The following is a 24,282-nucleotide window of genomic DNA, read 5'->3' on the forward strand; positions in this document are numbered from 1 at the left end:
ACCTTGAGAGAGTTTAGCTTGTTTCACCCAGGCAGGTATTTTCAACTCTGAGTCAAACTCACCCAACTGTGTTAACTGGAGATAATTTTACAAAACGTGTGCACCATTCTTCTATCAATTTTGACTGATGATAAACCCCTTGCAACTGTCTTATTTGTCCAAGATAATTCTATACAAAGTCATAGCCAAACTCACCTGAGTAGAAAAGAATTAAAAGACAAGTGAGACTCACTTCCTGCCTTTCCATGTCTTCATTCTTCCACTAATGGGAAGGAGAGCATTCTGTGCACACTTTTGAAATGTCCTTCTCATGCTAAACTATCGTACAGTTACTCTTAATTCTGCTTAATATCCAGTTGCAGCACTCCATATCCCAGTCTTTCAGAAAGAAATGTGTGACAAGATCAGGAAAAGTAGAATTCAGAAGGTAACAAGTGCTTGCAGGATCAATGGTCTCAGAAACAGGTCAAAACTACTTTAGACAAAAGGCAAATTAACAAATCAAAATGGAAAAGAAGCAACAATTTCCAAGTGTGTGACCAAGTTTAATGATACATTTGTTCTCTGAAACATTTGACCATCAATAACATTTCATGGGTTATGATGCCCAGAATGTTACTTCATAGGTGTTTTATATGAATATTTACAAAGACTTTCAAAATTCAGTGGCACTAAACAAACAAGAAGAACTTAAAACTTTAAGCTACAATGCTTAAAAAATGTAAACATTTTATTTTACATAGGTGTAAAATATAAGAACTTCCTAATGCAGCTTAATTTTATCTGGAAGGTGAATATATCCTGGTGCCCGTGAACACGGAATGAGAGAATTCTTTACACAAGTATTGTGCTCCAGTGTGCAAAAAATTATATATAAGAAAGGAATCTAAAGTCCACAACAATTAAAAGACAACAAAAAAAAAAATTCACGTCCCGAAGTTGAGAAATTTATAAAAAACATTTACACATGGTTGCTGACCCATCAAAAACTTGCATAACTTAAAACTCTGAATATTAGCTACTACAAATTCAAGATCTTTCTCAAACGCAATTTTGTGCAAAGTTTAGACTACACTATTCAGCATTCTTCCAGCCTTCCCCTCCCACTCCAGTTCCTGACATCTAGTGGCCACAAGCACCACTAAAATGCTTTTGACAGAGGCTCCAACCCGTGCATATATCCAAAAGGCACACACACGTGAGAACACTGCTTTGTGCAGAAACCTGTGCAGCTTAACAATGACATTGCAAAACAACTGTTTGTAGAAAGTTTAGAGTCTAATGTTTGGCAGGATTATTCTTACACATTCCTTTCTATCCTACAAGCCCAGGTGTTAATAGGCACACTGCTTTCCAAGGATCCAATATTTGAGTAGCCTTAAAATAAAGATTTTAAAATAAATCAGCCTGTAACATTATTATATTAGATACTTTGCTTTTGCCTGCATTAGTTATGGAATTTAAATCCCACAGTACCATAGCTTTATGCTGTCAGTTGCAAACCAACTAAGATACATATTTCTTTTTGTTAATGAAGACTTTAATTGCTCCAGTAAAATCAGCTGATAAAAGCACTTCTGTGTGATCTGTCTTCAGAGCTCCTTAACAAGAAAGAGAATAAACTGTTAGTACATTAAAAATATTTAAAATCACACTCTCATTAAAATATGACACCACTGTGATTCTTCCTTTATCATATTCCTGATTTCTAGCCAATACTTCAAGAAACATCTGAATTTCTAGGAAAGAAACCTTTCAATTAATAGTTGGTGCAGCTCCACTTCCTAACACCTCTAATATAAAAGGAATAATCCTAAAGTACTTAGAATGACAACCGTACCCCTCATCTCACATCCTTAGCTTTTAAGAATGCAACAGCTGCCAAAATGTTCAAGGTGGAATGCTATGATGGAATATATACCCATGACACTGCAAGGACTTTTCTTCTCAGGAAACCCCAGACTGAAAGTATTCATAATATTTTTCCTGCTCATACCACGGTACCAAGCAGAGTTCATCTTAAACACTTACCAGAGGGTATGGTGTCTGATATCTCACAATCTTCTCCCTTATTTTCAGCTTCTTGCTTTTCAGAAGTTTCCAGTGACACCATCAAACCAGGATTCGGAGCAAAGATCGCAGAGGTGACAACTGCATTGTGCGCTTCAGAAAGAGAATCCAATTTTGATTAGCTTGTTTCAAGAACTTGTTAATTTTACAAGAATAGCAGGCATAAGGTTCTAGTAAATATACAAGAATCTCAGTGCTAGTGGAATCAGATTAACTCAGAATTCAAGGAACAACTGTCATAGTTTTATAATGTTAGGGAATTCAGCAGGTGCTCTAAGTGCCCAAAACTAACTGGCAAGAGGTCCAAAACACATTTGATACAAACATGGCCCACATTTCCCAAAAACTGTGAAGCAGATTAAAAAGTTGCTTTTTTCCCCACCCATTTTTGTTTTTAGCCTGCTATGAAAGAGAAAAAGCTTGCATTTGTTCTCAAGGTCACTTTTCCATAAAGGATTATGGGTTGATAATTATTTTGATTTCTACAATCAGCCAGCAAAACGTTACATGAATTCCGAATCTCTTACTGAAGCTGAACAAACTCTAAGCTACTCTGCCTCTTGCCATCCCAAAGAGTCTCCTGTGAACAAGGATTCCTGACAAGCCACCAATTACAATGCATCCTGCTAAGAATTTGTTCACACTAAATGCATAGCAAATAAAATACTTCAATTTTCAAATCATATGAGTTTTGATAAAATGAAGATCAAAAGCTGTTTTTTACCTTTAATGCCTTCCCAGAAGTCATTTCGGTCTCTTCTTACAGATGTAAACTTGCTCAGGTCATGGTATGTACTCCAAATGTAGACATATTTATCTTCTGAACCACTTACAATGTAGGTAAAGTCATGACTGAAAATTTAAAGAAGGAAATATATTATTTTTCTTAGCTGTTCAGGCATGCATTACAGTAGCTCTGCATCTCTAAACTCTTGACACTAACTGGGCTACACCCCAGTAAGTAGAGATGATTTAATCTGGGAAATTTATCTGGAGCAAGGGGACTGAGCCAGGTGATCTCCCAAGATCCTATCCAACCTCAGTTCCTGCATTCACAGCAACAGTAATGGACACACATCCTACTGTCCACAGGATGCAACTGCATTCACTCATCCACAGGAGCTCCCAGCTCATCACTCTTGACCAAAGCCTTTTTCTATCTTTGTATTCCATGCCAAGTGACATTTCAGAGGCCTAGTTTCATGCCAATGTAGATTATTTAAACAAAACCCTCTGTACTTCAGCCACAGCATTTCCCAAATCCAACAACTCGATTGTTACAATACTGTCTTACCTAAAGCTGGCTTTGATTTGGCTGCTGCTGTTGACATAACCTTTGTACTTCATAGATAGAGACAGATCTCTTAGGTCATACAATCTGATTCTGGAATCATTTGATGTCACTAGTATCTAGAAAAGAAATAAATAAGTTTAAGAATAGAAACAATTAGCCATCTGTAACCATTTTTTTTCACCTGCACATTAATCAGAGCGTAATATCATTGAGAGAATACATATTTTATTTTACCACTATTTAGTATGGTATCAGCCTAAATCAGCAAAGAGTAAGGCTCATTTTAGTAGTGTTAAAAGATTTGGCACAAACTTACTAAGCATTAGATACAAATATCAGAATTCAGTACTGGGTCAAAGCTACACTGAAAGGTAGTACCTTATTTTCTCCTGGCAAAGGTTCAATGCCAGTAATTTTTCTTCCAACTCTATTCCGACCTCTGGTAGAACGAACATGTATTTGTGTGTGATACTTCAAGTGCTGAAAAGACATCAAAATGTGTTCCAATTTGAAACAATTGTGTAAAAACGCTAGTTTGCTTCAAGCTCTAACAGGTTTGTTTTTTGGCATTTAAATACCCATGACTTCTAAATCTGTTTGTTATTTAACACTAAAAAAATCCACAGTCTCAAAGTTTTTTTACCTCTGTATCATAAAAGATGCATCTTCCATCGTAGGTGCCTATGACTGCGTATTTGCCATTCTGACAGAAGTTGGCAGCTGTGATCAATTTTGTCTGGCCATCTACTTCATTCCACAATGCCACTTTTTTGTCAGGAATGTTCCAGAGTCGGAGTTTTCCATCCAATGAACCACTTAAAAAGTACCTGTCGTCCTGAGAACACACATAAAGTTTAATCTCTCCTTGTATGTCTCTGCCTTCCTTAAAACATTCCCACCCCATTTCCAAACAGCTCCTCTACAGAGCCTCCCAAAAAAGAGCCCTCAGATGAGCTGATCATAATGTTTAAGAAATCTGGTGGCAAATGGAATTCAAATTCTTACAGGTTTTTGACAAGATTACATACATGCAGTTATATCTCTGGTTAGAAAATTGCTCACTGTTAGCACAGGTAGTTTCTACCCTCTCAACACTCACCTTGCCAGTTGAAAGCCCCTTTCACCGTTTCCCTTACATCTACTAGCTCTGTATGTTCAGGGAACACTTACAAACACTGTTCTTCCCCTTGAGTTTTATTAATATTAGGAAGCTTGATTATAGTATTTTTTAAAAAAATATTAAAAATAAGCTGAAAGTAATCTCTGGAGGTCTCTGGTTCACTTCTGTTGCTTGTAGCAAGGACAATTTCAAAAGTTCAATCAGGCTGTAGTGGATTATATTCTGCCAAGTTTTAAGAATTCTCAAGGATTCTGTGGTCTCTGGACAATCTGTTCAAACTCATTACGATTTTTTTTCCCCAAATATTTAATCACAGTACCTCTCACTGGAAATCCTAATTTTTCACGAAGTTACTCTACACTATACCAGCTGTGATGGTACAGCCAACAGATAATTATTCACTTTCCACTACACATGTACACATGGTTAAACCCCATGCACAGTCCCAGTGAAGTTCAGTGAAGATGAACACAAAGTTCTGGAATATTATCCAAGAGACATATTTTTGAAGAGCACAAACTCTATTATTCAATCATTTTGCTTCTTAAAATAAATAAAAAAAGGTGTGGAATGTTGCAATTTTAAATTCTACCTCTCTGGAAGTAAGGGGGCAGTTACACTTACCCTTGGATGGAAAGCTATAGCAGTGACAAAGTCTATATGCTGGAAACAGCAAAGACATTCTCTTCTTGATATGTGCCATAATCTGACAGTTTTATCCATAGAAGAAGAAAGTAAGAAGTAATTCTGTGAAACAAGAGAATTCCATAATTATTAAGAGACACGAAAGTAACTGGAAATACAGAAGCAATTTGATTGGCAGAGCCTTACCAACTTCTATTCTGCCATGAAATTCAACATTTTAGCTTTTCAGCTAAAAGGTTTATCCAAATTGCCGTTACTGATTGGTGCTTTCCTTAAGAGCTGTACACTGACCCTTGGTCACAGAAAATTTTCTGGGAGAATCTCAGTGAAAATGAATACTTGGAATGTAGTTAAAGTATTCAGAGAAGAAATGGCATGACAGACTTCATAGATGCCTGAGATGCTTCAACCAGACAGTGTTCCTAAAAGTACAACTGCATTCCCATGTGGAGAATTATCTGAATAAGTCTGATGTGAAATGAGGTAATTCTCTAATTTCAAAATAGATGTATGTATTCAGTAACTTCAGAACGTGTACACTTTGCATGAAAAGTGAAGTATACTGAAAACAAGAAAAGCAGTCACACCATAAAACAGAAACCACACAGCTCCAATGGAAAATTCTCCCACTTTAAATAATTTACTTCCATTGAATACACAACTATAATTGCTACTGGCTTGTTTGATTTTTAAAGACCACTCTTAATTACACAAGACAAGAAGGTCGCTAATTTTGTTCCAACTGTTTCAACTAGAATAAACGTTGTCTATACAAAACTCTTGACTTCAAGGATAATTTAATATTGTTTAATGTATGGTTCCAGTGGCAACTGACAATAGAAACAAGAAAAACACAGAAGAATTGTGTAGGCTTTATTAAGGTGCCTTACCTTAGACCAGGAAAGATCAAGAAGATCTGCTGTGTGGCCTTTGTATTTGCAAAATGGTCGTTGACGAAACGGGGCATTTTTATCATCTGGGTCTTCATCAACTCCACTGCAAATCTATCAGAGAAATGTACAGAAATATTACCAAATATTAGCTGGAAAAATAAACAGTGAGGCACTGCTTAAAAAAAGTATAGGGACAATAACAGTCTGAACAACTCTTACTACTTTAAAATAAACAATATTGCACTAATGAACAATCAAAGTAAATGTCAAGTACAGTAGGCTGTGAAACATCATCTTGAAATTGCAAAATTAGAAAGTTCTAAATTTTCCATTTTTCAGCTCTTATTCAGTGGGATCAGTTTGACAGGAATTTAGGCAAACACCTGAAAATAAGCTTTTGAAACAAAGTAAATCAACCTTAAAAATATGCAATTTCAGAATATAAACTGTGAGTTCAGATTTCCAAGTTTCTAGCGCATATCATGAATGACAACCTCCTATTAAAAGTCCAGTTCAGAATTCACAGGTGTAAAATAATAATTTTAAAAAGCCCTACAAGTTCCTGTACAAAACCTCTACAGGAAAAAAAAAAAAAAACAACCCAAACCAAAAAAAAACAACCACTCTAAACAGCATCTCTAGTGTGTGTGGCTTAGCAAGCCCACTCATTTACATCAGTTCAAGAATGACTGCTGGCCTCCTTGCTTCCCCCTCCGCCAAAACAACACACACTGAATGACACTACTGCCAAGATCTTCACTTAAACCCTGATTTTTTCATCTGTTTCTTACACTATTGGAAGCCAAAAATAGAAAAAAACATCCACCTTAAATACATTAATTTTAATGGCAAGGTTTACTACAGTAACTGGAAACTCTACAAGTAAGAGTTCAAGTTTGAATACTTTTCTTCAGTCGTGTTCCATTTTTTTCCACACAGATGTGAAAAATTTAAATGTGTCAGATATCATTATGCTTCTGAGAATCCCATTGCTCACTCTGGCCCTCCTCAGAACAAACATCAAGCCAAATGCTAACCACAAGTAATGGTCAGAGATAAAACACTGAGACAGGAAATTCAATGATGTAGGGTTTTTCTCCTTAGCAATTCACTCAACAATCTCCTCTGGGAGGAGGCCACAGCACAGCTATGCAGATTTTGTAATGCTTTAAATTCAATGATGGGCTTCCTTGCTTGCACCCCTTGTATGTATTAACATATTTGATTGAAGACATCTATGGATGTGACAGTTTGACAAAAAGACACAAGCCAAGAACTCCTTGATGTGTGTTTGGATAAAGCAACAATGAAGATGTGGGATTACAAACCAGATCATCTCTTCCACTCCCAATACTTGTGTACCTACCCCTGCATCAGTATCAGACTTGGAGGAATTCAGGCTCTCTTGAGAAGGAGAAGGGGAGACACGGCCTGGAACACAGACAGAGATACTGTGGTCAGCATCAAGTTCCCAAATACCCAGAATTTCTGCTGTTTCAGAGCTCTAGCCATGCACAGAGAGATACCTTCTGTGTTGTACTTCATGCGCATGTTATTGAAATAGTCAAAGGCATTCTTTAAAACCCATATCCTTACTACGTTGTCCTGCCCTGCAGATGCCAGTAATCGACCACAGTGAGAAAATTTCATTGTCCAAACAGCACCCTGTCAAAACAGAGATGATTGTTTAAGTCACAAAAAGTGCTTTTCTGTGTACCAAAACGATTTTCTACCATGTCAACTGACAAGGTTTCAGACGTACAAAATACCACAAGTAAAATAAACTGCAGATCAAGACACTGATAAGTAATTGTTAAGACTGGCGGATTGTGCAACACACGCAAAGAACAGTTAGAAAGAAAAAGCCCACAGGGCAGATGACTGCAAGACAGGAGTTACAGAAGGTCAGCAGTACCACAGAATTCCACATAAGACTGGTACAGTTGTCCGAGGGACTCAGAACCTCCTGTTTGTTTTGTAGAACAGACAAGTTCTTGTAGCTGCACTTGAGGTTTGCATGCTTTTTTTTTTTAAGTAGAAACTGTGATTGGTGACACCAGCTGGCAACCAAAATGGGTACTACATGTATTTGTTATATTCATAACTGGGACAAGGGTTTTGCAAAGCCTCTGATGATAACAATTCCTTCTCCATTGCAAAGTCCAAAGAATTACTAGCCAATAAAACATAATCATACAAGCAGTATCCCATTTCCTCCTGCTGCTGAATAAAGAGCTGCTAGGCATTTCATTCCAGCAAGCTTCACCAATTTGGAGGAATTTCCTAGGTTTAAGAAGTCAAAAACTGGCATGATGGAAACTAACACAGATTATCAGCAGGAATGGAAAGTTCAGTTGTGGATGACAAGCTTGGAATCTCTGGACCTACAGTAATGACTGCTGTAGGTCACTACCCTCAGCTCAACACTTAAAGATGAGGGAGTGCTTCAAATGCCAGACAGCTGCTGTCAGCAGAAGTTTGGGAAATCAGGAATACTAGAATGTATTCCAGATGCCATAAGGAAGCATGCACACTTCAAACAGTGATAAATAGGTGATTTTTCTGTGTGATTCTCCACAGGCACCTCTGGAAATATCCTATCTTGGTTTCTCCCCACCTTAGCATTCTGATCCACACATTCCATTAACCTCTCCTGACTTATGCCTTCAAAACCTACTGAGTACTTCCGTTCAATACTTGTATTCATTTGTCTAATAGACTAATTTATTTACAGCTGAGCACATCAAGCTTGCCGCTCTGTGCTCAGTACTGGTCACAGAAAAGAGCCTATTTCAGCCTAAAGTTGTAACTGCAGGAATCAAAAAAACAAAATACCCACATAACTCTTCAAAAGAGGAGCTCTAGAGAATCCCTGATGCCTGGGAATCTACATGCTTTTTACCCCCTGAAGTTCTGGTCAAACCAGCTAAATTTTATTTTTTTTTTACCCAACTATTATTTTCCAGAATGAAGTTTTTCACAGAGAATAAACCTGACAGTCATTTTTGGAGGTCAGCAAGTAGATGAAAATGAGAAGTTGAATCTCAGGCTAAAGAAGATACGGCAAAACCACAGAGGGAAATTGAGACCTACCATATGCTCTCCACTGAGATCCTGAACAACTTTAATTTGTTCAAAATCATAAGGTCCCTTGAAGCCATGGGCTGCTTTGAACTTAACTGGTCTTGTATAGGGCATCCCTTCATCATCACTGGAAGAGGGATCATCTTGATCTGTGTGAAAGACTAAGAGGAACATAAATTCAGCACTATGTACTGCAGCACCCATTTAATCTTAGTACACCTTTTGGTAGCAGATTAGTCTTGAATTAGACAATTTCTACAGGCAATTTTAAGATCTTATAGCAAAGTAAGAATAGTATTGCATCAAAGTCTAAAAATACATCCACATGAATTTTAGGCTACAGTGAATCCATACACAGAACACTAACAATAAGAAGTGCTATCAATTTTTGTTGTGCCCTTTTCTTGGCACCCCTCTTGCCTTCAGCAGATCCTGCACTAAGTGATTTCTGTCAGTTTAATGTGTGCTGCAAACGAGAACATTGTTTTTTTCTCTCTGAGTGCACTGCAATGGCCTGGTGATTTGCCCATGAGGTATAAGAATTGCAAAAGAGCTGTGCCCAACAGCCAGTGGCAACACAAGACACTGAAGTGCAGCAGTTCCACAGCACTTATCTCAGGCTGTGGTTACACCAGCTTTCTGCAGCACTAGAAGTCTGTCTGAAAGATACACTGATGAAATAAGAAGGGGAGAATTCAGTTGTAGCTGGGAAATCTAACAGGAGCTTAAGTTATATGAGAGTTCTAAATGTGGCATTGGTTGCCATAAAACAATCTGATTTACTAAAGTAGTAAGATAATCACCACTACTACCTCTGTTGGAGTAACTTTCCAGAAATGTTTACATTTTGATATCAAAACCTCTTTCTAACAGCACAACAAAAAATCAGAGTATTAAGCTGGTTTAGCTGAAGAAGTCTCTCAACTATTACTTTACAAGAATTATCCCTGTAACCTGGTCGTCTCAAAATGTCTAAGGTACAAGGTTCAACTCTAAAAATATCATACCACCAACTGTACAACAGTGGTAGAATGCAGCAATGTATGTTCCCCTGCCAGCACAGATTCCTAAAAGCACAAGGATAAACTGACTATCCTATTTAAAAAAAAAATTAAAAAAAGGGTTGAGTGTCATTTACCTTCATCTCGAACACTCTTAACCTTATTTACAGCACGTTCACCATATTCTTCAGCAAGGTGCTTTGCTTTCTTTACAGATTTGCCAAGGAACTTTTTCAATTGAGTCCTTAAAAGCAAGGGTACATTTTCAACATACAGTAATGGAAAACTCTCATTTTTTACTACTGTGAATTAATAATTTTGATTTTTAATGCAATCTCATCTTTTTTCATCACTGCTTCTTAAAAAAGGCAGTAAATTTGACAGCAGTCATGCAATCTTCAGTTCAACCACAGAGCTACAGGCTTATGTAAAAGCAGGTATCACTTGTAAAGTGATTACTTAAAAGGTAACTTGTTCAGTAGTCAGAAGGGAAGCTTCATCTTAGAAAAATAAAATCTGTTTCTTCTTTCTAGGGAAAGGAAAAAACATAAAACAGTATCTTACGTTTTTTGTTTTAACCTCCCTCCATCGGTGTCAGTTTGCTGTGTCTGCATTTTGTCTTCATCATCAGACTGTGCTGCATCATTACTAGGAAATACAGAAGTGACTGTTTAATGGGATATCATAATGAATACAAATTGAGTGAAACGTTAGTAAAGCAGGCTCTGCATTTTAGGATCCATCTTTATTCCTCTGTGTAACACACTGGAAAAACATGGACATTATTTTAATCACATAATAAACAGGTTTTTCAGTTCTTAGGTATCTTGACACTAAAGCTGCAGACATTCTGCAGGTGTCAAAGACATATTATTCCCTGCCATAAATTTCCAATCTAAGCTTATAGCAACACTTTGAAAGCTAAGAGCTTTCAATTTCAATTAAAATACATTGAATTACTAGGCAGGTAACATGCCACTTTGTTCTTATATCTTGCTTTCCACAGATCAATTAAATTAATAGCTGTTAATTCTGAAATAGAAGTTTTTTCACAAAAGAGTTCTAGAGAAGTGAGCTTCAATAATACACCAATGCAAAAAAAACCCCTAGAAGTTGTCTGATGTATTAATTAATGTAGGCCTTTGAAAAGAACATCTAGACTGACACAATTTCTTGATCAAGAAGCACATGTCTTTTTCTATGAAGGATTGCAAAAAGACCCTATTTTACATATTAGAAGGATCTAAGGCTCTATTAAGAACAGGTAAACCTCAAAGCAGTCAGCTCTACTAATGACAACAGATCTTCAGAGGAACAGTCTCCTATGAAACACTGAAAAAGCTAAAGGAGGTGGTGGCGTGAACAACATCCAGTACTTGAACACAAACTGTTTAATTCAGCACAGAAATGACATTTAGTACATCAAAGGCTCACTGGAGATCAGTAGATTTTCAGATGTACTTGCTTGTCAAGTTCCAGCAATATCAGCAACTTCTAGTAAACTTGAGAGAAGTCAATAAGGAGCCTGGCTCATTGAGAACTGGGAATTAGCTCAGATTAGTCAAACAGATGGACTGGGACTCCTTTTACCTGCATATGAGCAGCTTCCATTTATGCAAAAACTGTGAGAGCAACAGCATCTTATCAGCTGAAAGCTCTCATGATTCATACCTGACGTATTCTTTAGTTCTCCTCATGATATGCAAAGTCAGGGGATTAATGCCTGTTGGCAACTTTTCTTCCGCCAGACTCAGAGGTATTTCTTCACCAGTATCAAGGTTTTTTATCATTACACTTGCTAGAATTTCCTGTGGAAAAAAATAAGAAGTGAAATGAATAGAACTTGATTAGACTTGAAATCTTAGAGCAAAAGAGAAATCATCAAAAGTTACAAATTACTTATTTTAATGCGAAGTTCTGTAGCTCGCTATATATTTATTTTACAAAGAATAAGTTTAAATTTGCGTGTTAGTGCAAACATTATCAACCACTAGACAAAAATGAACAGCTACATATCACAAACTTCAATTTCATACATCAAAAATGCAGCTATAAAGACATCAACCACTGCCTGACACCTTTCATGCTAATATTAAACATATTATGTAATTAAAAGACATTGCAGTCTTCCCCTTTCCTACTCCAGCTGCTGGATCTTAGGTTTAGCCAAAGGAAAACTTAACACACAGAGAGGAAAGGAATTTTGAACTGACTAGCAACACAAAAAGAAAAGGTTTATCTGGAGTATCTCATGAATGCCTACACAAGTGCATCAACAGTTTAAAAAAAAGCCATACAGTGATAGACACAAATGAAAACTTACAAAAGCCAAGTATCACCAGGATTAGTGGAATTATTCACTGAAGAAACTATTTTTTCGTATGAGGAAGATAATTTCCCTACTGCTGACTTTTTCCCCTTTTAAACGCTTGACAAAATGCCAGGTTTGCTGGTGTTCCCTCCCATGAAAATTCTCTGAGGTGTCTGCACAACTACCAGCACAAACTTGATGGCATTTACAGGTCTGTTACAACTCACACTTCCAAAGGCTAATGCCACACATGACTCAGGGGACACAAAGTTCTAGGTGGACAAAGACAGCTGCATTCCTGGTCACAGCACGGAGTGATGCAGAGAACAAGGAGTGACCTGGGACTACAACAATTCATTTAACAGGCAAGCACAAAGTGTACCGTGTACAAACCACAGCCATTGATTGATACCTCATCTGTGAGCTCTCTGCCAGAGTTAGACCTGGGTCTTTGTGGTCCCAGTACTTCATTTGCTGTTTGGCCGTCAGCTGCTTTCCCATTCTCCTGAAATTGTGCAGACACAGATTACGTTATCTCTGCTGTCACACTGAAGCAATGGAAAATGTTACAGTTATCAGACGTACAACTGTTTCCCAATACCTGTGCAGTAACGATTTTATCTCCACTAGTTGCACTGGCCAAATCCAAGGAAGGCTGAGAATCTTTGGGCACACCCTCTGTCACTGAACTTGAAGTTAAAAGACCACCAGCTGTGAAGCTGTCTCGGGAAACTAAAAAGAGATTTATTAGAAATAAGAGCTAGCACCAGCCATAGGCATCAAATCCTAACATCAGTTACAGGACTGAACACCCTTTCTGACTAGTTTGGTATTTTTTAATGATGAATTGCCACCAAATCTAACTTACAGTTATGTATTTCATATACAGTTGGAGGTTCAGGCATGATTTCACACCTAGGCCTCTTAAGCTTTATTAATTTTCTTTTTAATAATAATTTCCCTAGTAATAATAAGCTTTATTAATTTTCTTTTTAATAATCATTTTCCTAGTAACCCAAGATTATGTATTTTTGTAAGACCTCAGTCCACACCTTGATTTGCATATCTATCCAAATACAGACCACACACATTTTATTTGAAGTAACTGTTTTTTAGCTTATGTATTGATTGATGAGTCAACTTCTCCTTGCTGTAGCTACTGCTATTTTAGTAGGAAGTCTTACTTCACAAGAAAGTCTATGAATGAGGAACACTTCTAAAGCAGAAGGGTATTACTTCACTGCAATAAGCTAAGGCTGTTGAAGGATTTTTAACCCATCAACTAAACTAAAATCACAGCACTGAACGACCCTTCAACTCGAAACACAAAAAACAATCTAAAAACATCTAAAACAGAGCACTTGCCTTCTAAAACAGGTTTTTGCAGTTCAAAATCCAGTTCACTCTTCTTCTTCCGGGGAGGTGGAGCTGGCCGTGCAGGGGGCGGTGGTCTGGGGGGAGGAACGTTAGTGGGAGGCGGTGGCCGGGCCGGCACCGGCTTCTTTGTGCTGGCAACGATGTCGGGCTCCACAGTCAGCTGCCTCGGCGGCTTGGCTGGGGGCATTTCTTCTGCTGTGGATTCTGCTGTGGAAAGGTCTTTGGTAGATAAATCTGAAGCCACTTTTTCTAAAGTGTTTGCCTCTTTCTTGTCTGTTATGTCCTCTTTTTTTGATGTTTCTCCTTGTGCTTCAGTTTCATCGGTTTTATGGTCAGTTGCGTTTGTTACTTTTGTTAGTTGATCAGGTTCTTGTTGGTCAGGACTAAACAAAAGCTTCCCAGACTCCAATTCAGCATCCTTACACACACCTTGATCCTCTGGTTCTTTAGTGTCTTCTGGTAACGGTATTTTAGCCTCTAGTACTTCTGGGATATCACTAATGATACCTGCTCCAGAAATCCAAGCATTTGCATCTGAAGTTGGAACAGTCAATTCATCCCCTCTGGAAGCTAAAGAATCATCCTCTAGTTGTTGGGCCTTCTGGCTTTCTTCTATAATACTGTCAATGATCTAGAGAAACAAACAAAAAAAAATTCCTCGAGTCACCAGCAGGCACTTCTTGGGTACACAAACCAGTCAGCCAGCACAAGAACTCTTCCACTGAAGAGTTGTTTTATATACAAAATACATTTTCTTTTAAAAGAAGACCAGAACCTTGGTGCAGAAATAGTCTTATTCAAAAGATAAAACAAAGTAACTAATTTCCAGTCTTCTTTAATACAACTGGAGAGAAAGTTAGGAAACAAAAGCTGTTCACTCTTCAGAGTTCTCGTGTACTGCTAAATATGATCCTGTAAATTACACAAATAATTCTGGTGAATTTGTGAGTTACACAAATAAAACTGGTGAATCCTAAATATGTTTTTAGAACATTTAGTCTGATTTTTACCCTCAAGAGGAACATTCTTATTAAGGTTAACAACTAATTCTAACCTATGGTAGTTTCAGAATGAATACTGATCATCAAATTATTTAGTATTTTTAGTGTGATCCAGGAAGCTCAAAGCAATATTTAACTAACCTCTTTTGAATCATCTTGTTTCATTTCTCGTACAAATGTTTCATTTCCAGCTTTGTGTAGTTTATTGTCCACATCCTACAGAAAAAAAAGTCATAAGATGATGGTACTCACTTCTTCAGTAAGATGCTCTAACAAAAATACAGCTCCAACAAATTAAATAGCAAAAAGGACAAGAAATCTGCCACATTTTCACACATTACTGCTGTCAGATGTTTAAACAGTAATGCTCAGTACACATGAGTAGTGTGTCAGTCATGCACAGAAAGGCTGCACACTATGCAACAAAATTGGCACTTGTATATGAGAGGCTGCAACCTCAACTAAAATCAAACTGAAAGCAGTGTGACATTTATAGAAACAAACACATGTAATAATCTGCAGCAAGGAAATTCCATATTAAAATATTCTTTTCTTTTCTTTATTGGCTTTTAAGAAAGGATGCAAGAACTGTATAATAGCCTCATATAGCAGAAACTATTTAGAAATTTCCAAATTGAGGCAGGCAGCTCTATCACGTGGTCACAAATATGCTTCAGAGGTTCTAACATGGAATCTTACACTCTACAATTATTCCTAGTGCACACTGTATATTTCAGTCATCTTCATGCAGATGGTTCCAAAATCCAGATAAACTGAACTAAAAATATTCTATTTGTGAGTAAACATTTTAATTAATTCCTGCAAAATTTTAGGTTCAGAAACACAAGTAATTTTTACCATAGGATACTGCTTTAACCTCAGGTGATACAAACCAGTAAGAGCCTCATCATACACCTCCTCTTCTACATGAATTATTAGAATCCTAAAGAGTTTGGGTTAGGGAAAAAAACCCCAAACCTTTAAAGGCCATCTAGCCCAATGAAAGGCCACAACATCACACTGTCCATAAGCACATATATCAGCAATATCTAAAGTGCAACCAGATAGAATCCTTGACATTGGAAGGGATCTGCAGAGATCCAGTAGCCCTCAAAGCAGAGCCAGCTAGAACAGGGTATTTTCAATCATTTGTCCTTGGTTTTTTTTATTTAGAGTGCATGTCTAGTACAGATATTTAAGAAATTTCTCCTTAGACTTAGTCCTTTGTCTAGATTCTCAAACAATCAAACAGAGCCTGTAGAGCACCCTAACATATTAGATTTGAAACTCCTCTCTGCCCCAAACTCTTGCTGACATCCATCTTGGAACGTTCTGACCTAAAGAAATGGCATATTGTGCAAAGACAGCTGCAATTACAGAAAAATTCTTTTTCCCTCTCCACTCCCTCCCCCTCCTGCAAAACAAAGTTTTTCTACTCTAAATGCAAGCTCTACTTTGCTTTATTATTAAAATCTATCTTCAAATGTATGATGACTTAAATACTTAAGTGTAATCAGTGCCTACAGAAGCCCATTATATTAATTTCCAATTCTGTTGACATTAAACTCACACACCTATTAAACTTTGGACTTAGGAAATATTTCTTACCCATTCCAAGACAAACGATACCATTAGTCACACATTCACTGAACTGATAGGACACCAAGCAGAGAAGCTACTACTTTTTCTACCTTCAGAAATTTAGCTTTGAACAAGAGATTTAGGAGGATATTTCAAAAAATTAAAAAAATCTAATAGCTAATAACAGCTCATAGCTAATAATTCATAAGGACATTAAAGCTAGTTTTGAAGTTCATTGATTGCAAAGAGTTTAGTGAGAATGATAAAAAAGCATTGCTTGAAAGGCTTACACATGTAATATTTAATTATTAAAGGGTTATTAAATGGAACACAAAATGGGGGGTAAGGCCCTGTTCCCTAAGAGATACAGCAAGATACTGTATCACTGTTAAAACACTATTGATTTGGAGCAGAGTACTGCTGACAGCTCAGAAACACTGCTCCACCAGAATTTCCCAATACTTTGCAGACAGAACTACAAGCCTTCATTAGGCAGAGTGGTGTTGTACAGCACCACCTTTGGCCCTTCTGAGACCAGGAAATGAGTGTTATTTGCACAAGGTTCCAGCTCCTCACCTATTCACTGTGTGCTGGATTCAGCTGCGCTGTCACTATGTACAGAATACCAATTACCTGCGTGGGAAGCGGCAACGCTGTCTCATTAAGCTAAATATAGTGTTTTATCTTCACATAACCTAGAGGGGAGGCTTCTGAAGTACAAACATTAAGATTTTTCTTATTTTGGAGACAGAAGAGAGCACAATCAACTATTTCGTATAAATCAGGGCCAAAACCCAGGTGGCTGCAGAGACTTGTTTACTACTCACAAATCAGCTGAAAGAGGGCAGTTTAGTAATCACACACAGCTTAATTAAATTGCACATACACATTTCAGAATAAAATGAGCTTCACGACACTGTCAACATACCCTAAATAAAAGGAAACCTGGAATTTCAAGACAAGCACAATTGCTACCTACGACAAAGAAAGTCTCTAATTTCCTCTGTGTGCAGATGCCAGGGCACATCTACTTTAGGTAGAAATACTTAACCCTGTGTTCATCAACAAGCACTTGATTGATTTTAAGAAGAAACTCACCTTTACTACATGGGTTCCAACTTTTGTTGGTGACCTGTTAGAAAGAGAAGATAGGCAGGGTTCAAAAACAGTAAGCTTTGTTTTAAACAGTCTATAACACAGCCTTCCTTTGCAGGAACTGCATACTTGATAATTAAGATGAGGAACAAAGTGAATGTTTTTCACATTACTTCTAGACAAGTTCCCTACTCTATACCACACACAGATCCACAGCTTCTACAAACTCTGAGAGTTTGTCACCAGAATCTTCTACGAATCACCTTTCTCTCACCCTTTTCTAATAAAAAGATGTTACTCCAAGTATAATACTAAAATAATTTTGAATTACAGAGAATTTAAAATTAGCATGTGTATGCCAAGCATTGGGTGGCCAATAAAGAAACAAAAACTCTCAGAAAGTAGAACCACAATGCAAATCAAGTGCCTGAATCCTGATCTATAGAGCTGGCATTATCACGGCCACTCTGCCCTTGAGACTCTGTAGCAAACCTAAGATCTTGTTTCTAACCAGGACATTTGGTATAAATAGAGACAAAATACTTTGAAACAGGAAGGAACCGGTGAGCACAACTTTCCAAAATACACACTTTGAAACAGTGACTTTGCATTAGCAACCACTCACACACCACCTCGGTACACTAATTACATGAAAGAACAAGCTATCTTAGGGGAATGGTATCAAATAATTACTTCTTGTCAAGTCAATTCAATTAGCGGATGGTCAGCTTTTATTATATCCTGAACTTACATCTTCTACAAGACTTTCAGAATTCTGGAAGATATTTAAATATTGAGTCACACTGCTTACTCTGACTACAGAATCTTACTGACACATAAAGGAAAGGACTCGATGATTTTTCCAGGCTTCTTCCACCCTGAATTGTCATATGATTTTATCAGTTTGGCAGTCAGAAGCAGAGACAAAGTTACAGATTAATTCCCTAAAAGCTTGCTACCAAATGGACTGCCTGGATTGCACATATATCCCAGCTGACTACCAAGATCAGTGACACTGAACCCCAAGTATCACCTGGCACCAAGCAATAGATACTGAGATCTCAGGCTCAACTGCCCCTCCTGCCTCCAAAATCGTTCTAAGGAACAGTACTTCCTGAAAAAACCCACAACTATTTCCATCTGGTTTTTAAGAATTTCAGCTCTTCTCTTTACCATCTGGAAGCATTTAATCACAAAAAGCAAAGATCCCATTTATACAGCAGAGCTAAGTAAACCAGAAAGTACATAAAAACTCTGTCATTGCAGCTACTTTAACATGTTACACTGAGATGCTTCTGTCCAAATACTAACTTCAGGTGCACAACAGCTGTGACACTGTTTTGAGGTATAATCCTTCTGGAAAGCTCTAACCCCGACGTGCAAAAAGAGAAAAAATAATATTTTGACCAGAAAAACAAGAACATTTTTTTGTCTCACAAAATACATTGCTGGGAAAGGCGTCAGCCTGTGTGAGATTTCTGGTTACCGAAACATTTTCAGTTCCACCATCAACTCTTGGGTTTCCTTAGGAGTGGCAGAAATGTGTCACAGTTCATTAAACCCATGAGATGACTTTAACAATGAAATATATTTATAATTACAAGATTAATGCCTAGGCTTCAGACAGGGTCCTATTTTACAAGACACTGCTTAGATTTAACAACCAAAATAAGACAAATCCCTCAACTGCAAATAGATACTCCAGTTTTCTGCTGTGACACTTCCCACTAATTAGCCCCTCACTTCTGGTACAGGCAACTCATTCCTACACTGGTTACACAAAACAGGAGGTTCAAAAGACACCGCTACTGTTTCACACTTCTTTAGCTAATGAGTTTCGCAGGAAACCTGCGCTCAAACAAAACCAGATGTTACTTTCCACTCTCAGGCTACTCAGCTACCTTGGGGAAAAGGTGCTTGAGTGATAAGGGTTACAGTAGAGCTAGCAGGTGTAGAACATAACATCGCGCTGATAGCTTGACATAGCCCACACACACAATTAAGGAGAAGCTTTACCATGCAATTTACATACTTTTAAAATACTGCAAAGCTTCTGCAACCGTTTGGCAAAACCCCCACTTTCAGATCAGTTTGTAATTTGGCCAGGTAAGTTCAGCGGCTTCCCTGAGAGGATTGAGCTGTGTGTCTGTCAGCACCATTGCTCCCTGAGCTGTGAGCAGTTACTGCTTATTTACACAAAGCCAGCCTGCTCAGTAACTGAAACCTTTTGTAGCTCAGCATGACTCTGGAATGATCCTGTCCTCCCAACCACCTTCTCCATGGAATATCTTACTTTAAGCCTATTCATTCTCTGGAATATGAAATCCTTGCATTTAAAAAAAAAGTATATACAAGTGGCAAAAGTGTCTGAAAATATTTACATAAGATCAACCCAAAGATTAAATATGGATTTGGCTTTGAAAGATCAGGTAGCACATGAAAATTGGCATATGCCACAGAAAACATAAGGCAAAAACTAATCTTGTATGAACATTTACTAAAAAGTGGGATTTATAAACTGATACAAACACATCTTCTAGACTCATTTCACAACTTCTAAATTATCTTACATGATACCACTTTACACCAGTTTAACAAAGGAAGGATTCAAGGTTATCTACAAAGATTAAACACAATTCAAAGAAATATCCCATTTCACTTGCATAAACAGATGTCTGATTAGTCTGAAAGTCAAATAAACTCACAGAGAACCGCTTTAAAAATTGTTTATCCCGCCCATCAAATTCATCCTGATAGTGACCAGACCACAGGAAGCTCCCATTCTCACTGTCAAACAGCTCCAGCCCAGCACCTGTTTGAAGCAGGCTTCACATTTTCAACAAGCTGCGTTAAGTTTTGTGAAAGAAAACAAAACGTTCAGCCCTTCAAACAAAAAAACAATGTGAATACTGGCCTTGGGAAAATCCCAAACCGACCGTGCCTGGCTTCCTGGGAGGATGTACATTGTTATACAACAGGTGTGCTAGCAAGCAGATGGGAAGAGGTTTGCAGTGCACACAGAGCAGCTGTGCCCTGCACAGAACATACAGGTTCAACAGCCAGCCCAGGAACTGTGTGCCCCACTGTCCTGCACATGATATTCCCTCTGACCTGTGCTGCCCTGGAAGCTTTAAGAAGCTTTAATTACTCCTGCTGCAGCTCTCCATGCCTTCAAACCTACACCTTCAAACCTACACAGATTCACTGCTGCAGTGCATGGTCTGGGCTGCCCCAGAGAAGCCTCAGAAAACTCTGAGTGCAGAAATGCATCTGCAGCACTGAACACAACCAACACCTCACACTCCACCTATTTGCTGCCACAATCAGCTTTGCACGTTGCCTAAAATACTCTCACAGACACAAAAGTTGTTCTAAGCTTCTCCCACATGGGCACAACATAACCTTACCTGTCTTCCTACACAGATTCCTCAGGAAAAGCATCAAGGCAAGTTCTAAAAGACAGGACTACTAAAGTTACAAGCCAAGAATTTAAAACAAGTACCAGAGGACATTTCTCATTACCTACACCATCTCTTTCATATGGTTCCTCATAATATTTTTTAGGATACAAGCATACTAGGAATAAATTTGCCCCCCCACTGTTAGGCATATAAAGTCCAAACTATTAGGTTTGGCAGTTCTTGATTTCAGAGTGGGTGGATCGCTTTTCCTATAAATAAAATATAGAGGGTCTGTCACATGCCTGCATCTAACCAAGCATGCCTTACTTCATACTTTGCTTCTCTCAAAACTGATATCCTCCTGCATGGGACTGTTCAGGCCTCTATATCTCAGCATCTTTTCCTAAATCATTCCACGGTTATAGTGCTTTTAAAGCAAGTGACAGAGGTTGAATAGGGGCATCTTCTGTCACACTACCTCTCCCTTTTTACTTCGGACTTAGTTATCCAACAGATGGACAGTCTCCACATGTCCTGTCAAAAGCAGAATCACAAATAAAAGGCAAGATCTAGAGCAGAAGGGAAGCACACAGGCCTCGCCAGAGGGGACACAGTAGTCTCAAAACATCTCCAAACATGCCTCACCTTAGAGAAGTCATCACCCCAGAAGTGCTACCCCAGGAACACTACCCCAGACCATTCTAATCCGAAAGAAACACTTTGCATCAAGTGCTGTAATTTCTGCTACTTAGTTCTTAAAAGCACCAGTTAGAGATGTACTGGAGGATGAGGATATGGTGCTTTCCTTCAGAGGGACTCAAGCATCAGTCATTTAATGACCTAACAGTGGGAATTGGGAGCCTAAATCCAGCTTGAAAACTCCACTCTTCCAGACCAGACAATTAATAAAACAAACAAACAGCAAAGAAGTCAGCAAGCTGACGTGAACACTTGGCACCGCTTTTGGAGTTTCTCTATCAGCAGCTATTAAAACTTCCCCACACAGAACAAAGGCCAGGGAGGGAGGAAGCTACAAACCTCATATTTTAAATTAGGGCAAATATATCTACACTGCTTTGCTGCAAACTATTGCTGCCAAAAAGGATTCCCCACTGATTTTACTGATCAACAGAACACTGAATGCAGGAGGAAACATCTGAAAACTGCAGAGGGCAACATGTACTTGTTTTCAGTTGCCTTCCCTGCAACAAGAAGGTTATGATTTCTTTTTTTGTGGTCCCACCTCAACATCATTACACGTGCAAAATAACATAGCAGCCTATTTCCTAGAAGTGTCCAATGCCTCTGTGAAATTAGCTCTTATGAAATATCAAATCTCTTACTTTGAGAAATCTCAATCTCTTATTCTGAGCTCTTATGAAATCTCGCTCTCTTATTTTAAGGAAAAAACACTGTCCAAATACTGTTAGATTCAACAACAGGCTGAATGACAGACCAGTAGCTGTACTGCAAACTAAGCTCACAAATGTCACCTCCTTACTTGACTCAGGCTCACAGAATTCTACTGACTCGAGTCAACAGTGCATTGATACAGGTTTATGGAAGAGCAAATTCCACAGAATAGAGAAATTAAAAGCATCTGACTCTTTAATTTCTAGTGACTTTATATTAACAAGTTCTGCTTAGATACAGGTGGTGGAAAGCTGCAAAGGCAGGACACATGTGGCATTATCTGCATCAGACAAAAGGTGGATGTGCAGTTGGGCAGATTTAATAGCTCACCTCTCCCAGTCTGCTTCCCCTTTCCTGTCTGTGGCCTCTAGCCACACAAACCCCTCATCTTCACCCTCTCCTGCCCCAACCCTGACAGCTTCCAGCTGCTTTAACTTACTGAACAGTTCCTGCTATTTCTAGCTTTCTGCTGTTTACTTTGAGTTAATGCCACGCAGAGAAGAGTTCGATCACTATTCCTAGAAGAGGGTAAGCAGGTGGAGAAAAAACCTCATTTCAGTACAAGCACTGTGAATTTGGCTTGTCACATCTCGCAGAACTGTGTGCTAAGATGTGCTTTTCACCAGGCAGCAGCTAAGTAGCTAAGTTCAGAAAAACTTTAATAAAGGATCTGAAGGTGAGGGGAAAAGATCGAGTCTTTCCTTTCTCGTCGGCATCCTGTGACCACTGAGTGGCAGCTTAAAACAAGCTCCTCAGTCCATTATTAAAGCTTCAAACGCACGGATCCCACGATCCATATCCATTACTCCGTAAACAAGCCACGTGAAACCTCATCCTAACGAGTAAAATAATGCGGAGGTTTGGTTCAGGCTGCACAAAACCCAGAACTGACACAAGCCATAACCTGCCCAGCACACCACCAGAGAAAGAGAGATTTACAACAAGAGGGAGCAGATTTGGCTGACACCAACAACACGGTGTCAGGGTTAGTTCTCAGGCAGCAGCATCGGGATCTGCTTCACAAAACGCTGGCAAATCTTTGCTATTGGAAGCAGCTGGCTGAAGGCAGGAAGCATCAAAGTGACACAGAAACACAGATTTATTGGGGTGGGAAGGGACCTGTGGAGATCTTCTTGTTCAATCCCCATGAAAAACAGCAAAAGTATTAAAGACACCTCTAAAACCAGACCACACAGCACACCACAGAGCACACCACAAGTTGTTTCCTCACGCAGCAACAGCTGCCTGTTGCTGTCCAAGCTCGCTGGCCTCTCCTTCCTCAGAAAAATCTGTTACTTTTATCTCATTTCAGGGATTTCTCCTGCCCATCCCGCTGCCATCTCCGCACGTCTCCTCCCGGCTCTACACCCGCTGCCGCCTCAGGAAGGCAGGAATGATCTCATCCTCTCCCGGCCACTGCCGTCCGCCCCAGCCCCGAGCCCCGAGCCCTGAACCCCGAGCGGGCCCCGCTGGGTCCCCACACCCTCCGCGCCCCGGGCGGACCCTCATCCCTCGGCGGGGCCGCGGCCCCGCTTCCCCCACACCCCCGGGGGCTGCCCAGGGACCGCGCTGGGAGAAGGAAGGGAGGGAAAGGCAGGTCTGGGCGGACTCACGGCGCGGGGGAGCCCGCGGGATGCACGTCCTCGGGCGCATCGTAGAACTCCTCGGTGTCGCTGTCGGACGCCATGGCCGGGCCGGGCCGGGCCGCCACCTCCGGGCACCGCGGGCCGGGCGGCGCCGCGCGGGTATCGCGAGAGCGGCCCGGCCACGCCCCCCTCCCCGCCCTGCAACGCCCCCTGGCGGCCGCGGTGAGGCGGGTGAGGGGAGGCGGTCGCCCCTCGGTCCTCAGGGAACCGCAGGATGGCAAAATCACCGGATAGAATAGGTTGGAAAAGATCTATGAGGTCGTGGAGTCCAACTGATGGCCCAACAACACCGTGTCAGCCAGATCAGGGCACGGAGTGCCACGTTCAGTCTTTCCTTAAACACCTCCAGG

The 24,282-nt window shown here is 39.4% G+C and overlaps 1 protein-coding gene across 1 annotated transcript; it reads right to left on the reverse strand.

Annotated features, from left to right (window-relative positions):
• Positions 1–543: 543 nt before the first annotated feature.
• On the reverse strand, positions 544–24,003 carry WDR44 (WD repeat domain 44). The gene is made up of 20 exons (XM_083884249.1): positions 23,900–24,003; positions 17,476–17,509; positions 14,938–15,012; positions 13,784–14,426; positions 13,020–13,150; positions 12,831–12,923; positions 11,779–11,915; positions 10,672–10,755; positions 10,245–10,351; positions 9,116–9,267; positions 7,549–7,687; positions 7,389–7,453; positions 6,020–6,133; positions 5,109–5,231; positions 4,008–4,199; positions 3,743–3,844; positions 3,365–3,480; positions 2,795–2,922; positions 2,032–2,163; positions 544–1,601 (listed from the first exon to the last, which is right to left on the reverse strand). Exons 1-20 carry the CDS (start codon positions 23,971–23,973, stop codon positions 1,507–1,509), a joined length of 2,736 nt encoding a protein of 911 aa, XP_083740375.1. The 5' UTR covers positions 23,974–24,003; the 3' UTR covers positions 544–1,506.
• Between the last annotated feature and the right edge of the window lie 279 nt (positions 24,004–24,282).

This window comes from Zosterops lateralis (genome assembly GCF_965231275.1).
Source record: "Zosterops lateralis genome assembly, chromosome: Z".
NCBI lineage: Eukaryota > Metazoa > Chordata > Aves > Passeriformes > Zosteropidae > Zosterops > Zosterops lateralis.